Raw genomic sequence first — 10,097 nt, forward strand, 5'->3', positions numbered from 1 at the left:
AGGACTGCACACCTGTGCTAACACCCGCTGAGTCCCGAGTGATCCATGCTGGGCCCTCTCTTGGGGGCTTTAGCTTTTAGTACAATTGTATTTTGATGGTAAGAAAATATCATGTCAACGAAGTTTCTCTCAAGTCAAAGTTTGAAGCCCTTTTTATCCTCTCTCTGTTTCTTTCCTTAGCAAATACCAAAGGCAACAAGCGGTCCCGAACGAGGACGGATTCCTACTCTGCTGGCCAGTCAGTAGGTGAGTCCCTCCCCCGGGAGACTGCAGCTTCTGTCTGCTTTTGTCCAGAATGTGTCTTGAACAGGGCGAGCTTTGTGATTGCCGTGAGGAAGCATGACGGAGGTGGTGACATGCCAGGAAGCGTGTTTTCTAGAGGCTCCGACCAGGGGCACAGTCCTGCAGTGATTCCCTCCCTGCTAAAATAGCATCTAACAGGCATTTAGTTAACTTCAGAAAGTTGGTCTCGAAGTATTTACTGAGCATAATTTTTTTTTTCAGTTTCATGCCTCTCACGACAGAGTGGGTACCTAAGGCTCAGAAATTTTGATCAAACTATCTGAGCTTAATCTATAAAAACACATTTAGGGATGCCTGAGTGGCTCAGTCAGTTAAACGTCTACCTTCAGCTCAGGTCACGATCCCGGGGTCCTGGGATTGAGTCCCGCATTGGGCTCCTTGCTTAGTGGGGAGCCTGCTTCACCCTCGGCCTGCTGCTCCCCCTGCTTGTGCTCTCTCTCTGACAAAGAAATAAATAAAATCTTTAAAACAAAAATTTAAAAAACAAAATTAAAAGCATATCTGATTATTAACCAGTATTTAGTATGCCCTATAGTGGTGTCTGGACTGGGATAATTATTAACTGTATCACCATGGTCCTAGAACATTGTTAATAGCTCAGAAATAGGAGGACGGGGTGCCTGAGTGGCTCAGTCAGGTAAGCATCTGCCTTCAGCTCAGGTCATGATCCCAGCGTCCTGGGATCAAGCCCCACATCGGGCTCCCTGCTCAGTGGAGAGCCTGCTTCTCCCTCTCCCTCTGCCTGCTGCGCTGCCTACTTGTGCTCTCCATCTCTCTGTCAAATAAATAAATAAAATCTTAAAAAAAAAAATAGGACAGAAGCAGTAGAAGTGTATTCACGCTGCTGGCGGAGGGGCAGGGAAGCCACAGGAAACACTGTCCAAGAGTGGGTCCACAGAACAGGGTCCCAGGAAGATAATGCCCCTCCAAGAGCCAGAACACAGTTTGTGTATGGAACCTCTCAAAGGTCTTAGAGTAAAGCTGTTTAACTTTATTTCACACACTCCCCTCACCCCCCTCCCTGGCCCTCTCCTTTTTCCCTCATAACATCAAACAACACCCTACGTAGTTCACACCTTGAAAATAAATAAGTAAATATTCTCTGCAGACATTTATGGAACATGTGCAACTAGTTGCTTAGCTGAGCCAAGTAATGTTTAAGGATAAACATTATAACAAATAATGTTAAAAGAATGTGACCTACAGAGATTACCGTGGAGAAGCATCAGAATGACATTATAGAATCAACCAAACTGTATGGCCTAGGAACTAACACGAGAACAGTCAAGTCCATTGCGTGATCCAGCAGGTGCGTTTGGAGGAGAGCCCGTGAAGCTGAGAGAAAGGAGGTACCGCTCTGAACAGCGGTCGTTTAGGGAGCTCCTCGGTCAGTGGGACTTAAGCTGGCCTTACTGGGTGGGTGGATGGGAAGGAAGAGGGTGTTCTGGGCAGGAAATTGAGGTCCTGTCTGTGACCAGGTGTGGACTCTGGTCTGGACATCATGACACCATTTATGAACGATGCCTGAATTCCTCAGGGTGTCTGGGGTGCCCTCTGTGGGTGACCGGTCTCACCCGAAGTATGTAAGACTTAACGGGTTTCATTCCCAGGGTCCGCCTCAGTAGTACGCTATGGAGCAGACTCTTGTCTGCTGTCTGGGGCATGCTGAGAGGAACGGGGACAGCTGGTTCTGGTGGCCCCAGATGGTGGTAGACTTGGCTGGTTTTCTGTGGCTTAAACGTTAAGTTCTAAGTGATCATTCATGAAAGTATTACCAGCCCTGGCTTCATTTTGAAGGCCTGGGGTGTACAAGGACAATGTGTAGATAACTTCATACTTCTGCTTCTAGACTCTCCTGAAGGCCACAGTCAGTGGAGGGTGACTATAAGCCTGAGGTCTTTCTCTGCCCAGAAAGGATGTATAAATTCCTCTGAAGAATAGCACTTCGGTCATGAGTGTGGCCCCCTGGAAGCTGGTGCTCTCTATGTTTTCATCAGTCGTTCCAGCAAGTTCTGCCAGGGATTCCGTTGCACTCCTGTGCTCTGTGTCAGAACGTCTTATAAATGTTGTTTGTTTAAAAAGTCACGCTTTGGAGATGTAAAACCTTTTAAACACACAGTGACCATCCTTCCTGTCCTTTCCCCTGAGAGGTCACAAGGTCCGCGTCCAGGGACTGTGGCGTGTGAGTGAGTAGAGCTAATGCTTGTGACAGTGGCTTCTTGGTGCTGGAATTTTCTGCCAATCGATTTTTTTTCCTCCTAGAAATTTTGGACGGTGTGGAACTTGGGGAGCCCGCCCATAAGAAAACGGGGACCACAGTGCCAGAATCTATCCATTCTTTCAGTAAGTCCAATCTCTGAGGAATCGCAGCCATGACTAGCTCATTAAGAACACAACAGCCGCGCTGCACCGAGAGGGGTTGGTAAGATAAAGCAGCAAACCCACCTTTGAGCAGACAAGGGTCTGTGAATTTCTCATTCTCTTCTGAAGACATAGGCGCAGAGAAAGAGTTACTCAGCACTTACAGAAGCGAATATTTGCGAACAGCGGGGCATCCGTTGAATCTGTTGTGACCATCCAGTCTCACTGTTCTTTCTCCCTTTGTGTATTTCAGTCGGAGACGGTTTGGTGAAACCCGAGGCCCTAAATAAGAAAGCTATTCAGATTATAAACAGGGTTCGAGACAAGCTCACTGGTGAGTGAGTGAGTGTGTGTGTTTACTTAAAAGGAATATAACATCTTGAGAGATTTTTCTCCCCTAGCGTGGGAGGTCAGCCCCTTCCCAGCTGCGCCTAAACTTTGACTCCGCAGCTAACTGGAGGGTCTCTGAGTCTGTCAGCTGGAGACCCTCTCTGATTCTCTAATGACCATTAAACTCATTTCAAGTGATGTTAATATCCTTATGCCAGACAGGGCTGAGTAAAGTTCATTGGGGTCCAAAGTCAGCCAAATTCAGGCAAGTTATTCTCATCATCATGGCTTGATACTGGAGCAAACCTGACCACTGTGATCCCCTGCCTTCCTGCACTCCCGGGGCTATGCTGGAGTGGAGAGCGTGGAAGGAGAGAACTGCATACTTCTGAAAACGAGACATGTCCTGTAGACCAGATGGTATGACAGGAGGTGGCAGTCAAGGGGGCCGAAGACCCCCGCGCTATCACACCCTGTGTGCCGCCTGGGCCTCTCTATCTGTTCATCTGGAAGAATGTCTTTCTCAAAATGTGGTGAGGCTCAGATGAGACATGGGATGCCAGTCCTCAGCATTTGGGCCTGGCACAGAAGTATTGAAGTCAAATTGTATTTATTTGTTGAACACCTAGATGCGCTAGATGCTGAAGAAACTGCTGGTAAGAGCCGACGGACTGCCTGCCCCCTTGGGGTCGGCATTGACAGGGGCAGTATTAGGTGCAAGAAAGGGCTTGGGCTGAGATGCCATTCACAAGGGAATTTAAGTGCCGGAGTTCCAGGAAAGCTTCCTTGGGAAACAACCCTTGAGCTAAAATCTGAAGGAGGACATAATTAGAGGCAGAGTGTTCCAGGTAAAGGAAACAGCACATGTAAGGGCCCTGTGGTGGGAGCGAATCTGGCAAGAAAGACGGTCTGAATGCAGATGAGTCTGCCTGCCTCAGAGAGCGAGATGGGAGAAGCACAGAAGCAGAGTGCCACGCTCTGAGTGGGCCGGGTGGGATCGTACAGGGCCTTATACTTTCATCCTCCGTCCTAAGGGCAATGGGAAGACCCTGAGGTCTTGAAGTGGGGGACAGGGAGGCAGGAGGGGCCCAGTGGGTTTGCACTGGGGAATCCTCCCTGCACTGGCCAGGGAGGCTGTGTGGAGGGAGGGAGCTGCTGCCACATTTGTGGCTGGACAGTTGACTAGACTAGGGAGGTGGCCTCCAGGTCTTCTGGAGGTAAAATCCAAAGGATCAATGAGGAGGCACGAGGCATGGCAGGCACCGAGGACGGCTCCGAGTCACTGGTGGCCTCCTGAGAACCTGGCAGCCAGGCCGGAGGGGTTGAAGAGAATGAGAAGTGAGTGAGGGAAGCGAGGCAGAGCAGACAAGTTTCAAACTTGGGAGGAGCCCGGCTGCCTGGGGAAGGGGGTGGGGGCTGGCTCCAGCAGGTGTAGTGCGTGAGAGTCTTTTATTCCTTCCCGGGCGAGGAGAACGAGTTTACAAACGTTTGAAGACAGGCACGGTGGGGTGGGGGGGTGACCGTGCGAAGCGCTCTAGGTAGCGGGAGACGCTGGGATCAGAGCGCAGGTGAACTTAGCCTTCAGGGGAGGAGGTACAGCTCCCAGGTCGCAGCAGCACCGAAGAGGGAGCTCCTGTGGAACAGATCCAGCGCCTCAAGCACTGCCTGACACATCAGGGGTCCAGAGCGATGAGCTTGGTGAATGATGAGCTTGGAAAGTAGGAGACGAGGGCATGTGCTGACAGCGAGAAGCCAGCAGGGCGGCTTGGACATGTGGGGCCAGGGGAGGACGGGAAATGGCCCTTGTGCCAAAGAGGCTTCATCAGCCGGCCACGAGTGCCCGTTCCGGGCTGAGCTGATGGGTTTGTGGTGGAAGTGGGCTTCCTATGGGAGGAAAGGCCCAACAATGGAGGTTCTAGGACTGAAACTGAGCCCGGTTTCTCATCTACTTGCCTGATGATGGCAGTAGATGAAGGAATCTGTACAAATCAGCCGCTGGATCTTCGCCACTGCGGGGCTCGGCCAGCTGCAGGCCCTTCCCCTCTTTGAACCACGTCACTGTTAGGAGGAGACTCGTGTGTATGCACGTCACATGGCAGCCTTCGTCCTTGGGGACAAGTTAAAACTGAGCAGTGCTGTGCAGTCAGGCCAGCCGAACCGGGGGCAAGGACGGAGTGGAAAACCAGATGCAGAAGGACTGTGTGTGTTTCTCCCATCCTAGGTCGAGACTTTTCTCATGACGAAACCCTGGATGTCCCAACACAGGTGGAGCTGCTCATCAAACAAGCAACGTCCCACGAAAACCTCTGTCAGTGCTACATCGGCTGGTGAGCGCCTGTGCGCGAAGCGTGGATACACACGCAGGGCCCCGTCCCATGCCCCAGTCCCGGCATGGCAGGAAGGACCTGGGGGGTTATCCAGAAAAGGGGATCATAGTGTCAGATCTCTTGAAAAGTTTGTATTCACTATGTGCACTCACCGTTCTAAAAAGGCAGGAACTTGAGAAACTTGGGTTCGTATTTAGAAGGCAAACACCAAATTAAATTAAAATTACTTTACGAATGGTCTAGAAAGGTAGGTGAGTCCCTCTTTTTTGAGGGGAGGAGTGGGGTTCTTTTTGGACTTTGGCTGTCAATTCCAAGATAGAGGGAAGGACCAAGGAAAAGAAGCCAGAGCACCGACAGAGAGAGGAGAGGCAAAGACAAATTTATGATCTGGGATTACCACCTCAAGGACCACTCCGGGGTCTGCTTTGATTAATTGCCTGAGGCATGCTTGAAGGTAGAAACTTGAGAAGGAGGGTGATGGGGAAGTGTCCTTCTGGGGCCTCAGCAGGCATCAGCCCTTGACTGGAAATGATGAGTGTGTCTGACACAATTAGTTGTGGGAGATCTCAAGGAATGCCCCTGGGGGTTGTCAGACCTCCATTTTCAGTGTGTCTGTAAAGCTTTGAAAAAGGCCAAATTATTAAAATATTCCTTTTCTCTCTGTCATCTTAGGTGTCCTTTCTGGTAACACGAGGCCTAGACATGCCCACAGCGTTTCTCTTGAGGCTTTTGTACTTGGGTATATGCTTCCACTAAACTGAAACCACGGTCAGAGAGCTTGACTTCGTTAAATACTTCGAAATGTAACTGAAACGTACTACTGTATATTAAACGTTGGTTTGAACCAACTGTCTAGCTGCTGTTGAAGAACACATTGTCAGAAACATAAGGCTTGATTTGGTTCCCAGGACAGTCAACACAGTAATACTACACCAATCAAGCCATTGATTTGGGAGAACAGAAGATCCATAACTTAGAAATACGGGTTTTGACTTAACTCACAAGAGAACTCATCATAAGCGTTGCTGATAGAAGAATGGCGTAGTCGTTCCTCTCAACAAGAATACAGCCAACTCTGCACAGTCAAGAAGCCTCAGGCCGTGGAGGACATGTGTTAAGAATCGGAAGAAGCTGACTCGGTCACTTCTACCCATCCCATTACCTCATTGGTCCGCAGACAGCATCATTTGTAAGATGGGCCAAAATGGGTGGAAAGTGTCTGCCTGCTGCCTCCCCCGTGATGCTGTGACTTACACACTGCAGTCCAAGACCCGAATGCTGGGAGGGCAGTTTCTTCTGATGGCTGGGTGGCCTTCGCGGAGCAGGTGCACAGAGACCGCGGTGCAGCAGGACAGGCCGCAACAGCCTTCCCCAGCGCGGTCCTGGGATGTTTTTAGTGAAATCCGAACGCTCTGTGTTTAGAGCAAGGGCTTGGAAACAAATGCTGTCCTGCAGGTGCCGACCACAGAGAGGGAAGGTCTGGGACCTGCAGGAGTTCTGAGCAAAAGAAATATTAAACTAAATGCACAAAGTATCCAGTGTAGCCACTCTAGACACCATGTTGTATCTGAATAATTTTTGTGCCAATAAATGACATCAGAATTTTAAAAACGTGTATGGGTGTCTTTTTATTCATGAGTACGAGTTTATAAAGGAAGCGGGTATCCTTCAGCAGCCGGCATTCACTAAGCAGGAGGTACCACGCAGGACACGGGAGCTACCTGGCGTGGCCCCCTTCCCCGTGTTCACAGGCCGGACAAAGCGGGGTCGGCATCGTGTGGGAGTGGGCTGGTAACTCCCGCAAGCCAAGTGCGGAGAAGAGCTACATGCAGGGTGTGAGCCTCAGCAGAAGGCAGGAATTCCACTGGCTGAGCCAAGAAATCCTCAAGGAAAGGGGACATTAGCCATGGGTGTTAAAGGACGAGCGGGACTTTATCAGATGAGGCACATGAAGACGTTCAGGAGGAAGTCGGTCTGAAAGCACAATGTCCTGCAGGAATGGCAAGTATGAGCTTGAACTCTATTCGATTGCAAGTCTTAGACCATTTCTGATATGTAAAACGAAGTTTCACACAGTCGGACCTCAGAGTTCAGTGTAGTTGGCCGAGTGGTCAGTGGAAGCAAAGGGAAAGACAGCTACTACAAGAGGGCCCGATGGTAGAGTGAGGGGCCAGACTATGACCTGCCTCTGCTCAACAGCAAGGAGTTTGAGCCTGATGCTTGGACAACGGAGAGCCGCGTAAAGTTCTAAAACTGAGAAGTAGAAGCCGAGTAGTATTTTTATTTATTTATTTATTTATTTTAAAGATTTTATTTATTTGACAGAGAGAGACCACAAGTAGGCAGAGAGGCAGGCAGAGAGAGAGGAGGAAGCAGGCTCTGCAGAGAGCCCGACGCGGGGCTCAATCCCAGGACCCTGGGATCATGACCTGAGCTGAAGGCAGAGGCTTTAACCCACTGAGCCACCCAGGCACCCCCGAGTAGTATTTTTAAAACAGATAACCAGTGTCAAACAGGTAAAGAGAAAACGAGGCGCTGCAAGACCTATGAAAGAGGCCGACAGTAATGGGGAGGAGAGGGCACCAGATGGAGCTGACAAGTGCAAGCAGAGATCCCTCCACAGAGCGCGTGCCTGTGGAGTGCTTTCAAAGATCAGCATTTTCGGGACGCCTGGGTGGCTCAGTTGGTTAAGCGGCTGCCTTCGGCTCAGGTCATGATCCCAGCATCCTGGGATCGAGTCCCACATCGGGCTCCTTGCTCATCAGGGAGCCTGCTTCTCCCTCTGCCTCTGCCTGCCATTCTGTCTGTCTGTGCTTGCTCTCTCTCCCTCTCTCTCTCTCTGACAAATAAATAAAATCTTTAAAAAAAAAAAAAAAAGATCAGCATTTTCAGTTGAAGTAAATTTTCTATTTCTAAATTTCTGTGGGCCACAGCTACCCAGTGAGAGATACTGAATCATAAAAGCTATTTAAAATTTTGCATTAGGAAGAGCACGCACATCGGAAGGCCAGGAACCCTGTCTCGCATGACGTTGTACCCCCCAAATCTGCCAGAGACCCAGACCACAGTGCTGCTCCATAGACATTTATTGGAGGACTCCTCTATTAAAACCAAAGATGAGTTTAAATGTCAATAGTAATACCAGTAAGTTTGAACCTTCATAGTCAGTCTCATACCTTTCTACAATTCTAAACCATGCATCAACTCTTTTGCTCTGGAAAATATGATCACCATAACTTATTTGGTTCTATATGAAATAACTATCAACAACCAGTGATGTTACCATTCACGAAAGATAAAGGGTATGGGAATGAATGGGCCCCGGAAAATGGTGGCCATCCATGAGAAAGGCACACTCCTTAGGAGTCCTTGGTATTAAGATCTTTAGTCAATCCAACGGATTTCAAGTTACATCTAGACAAAACCTGCCAACTTTGTTGAGGTGAATTACCAAAGGTAGATGAGCTAATGGAAACTTTAAGGACAGTCTCATTAACCTATCAATCCAGGATGGTTTCATGTAACCCTGTGAGGAGGGAGGGATGTGGCAAAGAATGATTTTTGGGGTCTTTGTACACATTGGTACAGTTCCTTTTTTTAATTTTATTTAAATTCAATTAACATACAGTCTATTGTTAGTTTCAGAGGTAGAGTCCAGTGTTTCATCAGTTGTATATAACACGAACAGTGCCCATTACATCTCATGCCCTCCTTAATGCCCATCACCCAGTTACGCCATCTCCCACCCCCCACTGCTCCAGCAACCCTCAGTTTGTTTCCTATGGTTAAGAGTCTCATGGTTTGTCTCCCTCTCTGATTTTGTCTTGTTTTATTTTTTCCCCTCTTCCACTATGCTCCTCTGTTTTGTTTCTTAAATTCCATGCAGATGTTGGTAAGGATGTGGAGAAAAGGGAACCCTCTTACTCGGCTGATGGGGATGCAAGATTGTACAACCACTCTGGAAAACAGTATGGAGGTTCCTCAAAAGTTAAAAAATAGGGGCGCCTGGGTGGCTCAGTGGGTTAGGGCCTCTGCCTTCGGCTCAGGTCATGATCCCAGGGTCCTGGGATCGAGCCCCGCATCGGGCTCTCTGCTCCGCAGGGAGTCTGCTTCCTCCTCTCTCTCTGCCTGCCTCTCTGCCTACTTGTGATTTCTCTCTGTCAAATAAATAAAATATTAAAAAAAAAAAAGTTAAAAAATAGAGCTACCCTATGGCCCAGCAATTGCACTACTAGGTATTTACCCCAAAGACACAAATGTTGTGATCCAGAGGGGAACGTGCACCCCAATGTTTACAGCAGCAATGTCTGCAGTAGCCAAACTATGGAAAGAGCCCAGATGTCCATCAACAGATGAATGGATAAAGAAGATATGGTGTATATATACAATGGAATATTACTCAGCCATCAAAAAATGAAATCTTGGGGCCCTGGGTGGCTCAGTGGGTTAAAGCCTCTGCCTTTGGCTCAGGTCATGATCTGAGGGTCCTGGGATTGAGCCCCGCATCCAGCAGGGAGCCTGCTTTCCCCCTCTCTCTCTGCCTGACTCTCTGCCTAACTTGTGATCTCTCTCTCTGTCAAATAAATAAATAAAATCTTAAAAGTAAAATTTTTTTTAAAAAATGAAATCTTGTCATTTACAATGAGGTTGATGGAACTATAGGGTATTATGCTAAGCGGTATAAATCAATCAGAGAAAGATAATTATCATATGGTATAGTTCTATAGGTTAGGCCTTAAAATTCTTGGAGGCATGTAAAGTAGTTTGAAAGAAATA

The 10,097-nt window shown here is 48.5% G+C and overlaps 1 protein-coding gene across 1 annotated transcript in view; it reads left to right on the forward strand.

Annotated features, from left to right (window-relative positions):
• Positions 1-6,080, forward strand: part of LOC111154883 (mechanistic target of rapamycin kinase) — a 125,347-nt gene extending 119,267 nt beyond the window's left edge. Inside the window, exons 54-58 of the mRNA XM_022514821.1 lie at positions 181-246; positions 2,566-2,646; positions 2,918-2,998; positions 5,216-5,321; positions 5,994-6,080. Coding sequence (XP_022370529.1) covers positions 181-246; positions 2,566-2,646; positions 2,918-2,998; positions 5,216-5,321; positions 5,994-6,009 — 350 coding nt within the window. The 3' untranslated portion in view covers positions 6,010-6,080. The remainder of the gene's footprint in view (positions 1-180; positions 247-2,565; positions 2,647-2,917; positions 2,999-5,215; positions 5,322-5,993) is intronic.
• Positions 6,081-10,097: the final 4,017 nt, after the last annotated feature.

The sequence above is a fragment of the Enhydra lutris genome, unplaced genomic scaffold (genome assembly GCF_002288905.1).
Source record: "Enhydra lutris kenyoni isolate GAN:26980312 unplaced genomic scaffold, ASM228890v2 scaffoldscaffold38, whole genome shotgun sequence".
Lineage (NCBI taxonomy): Eukaryota > Metazoa > Chordata > Mammalia > Carnivora > Mustelidae > Enhydra > Enhydra lutris.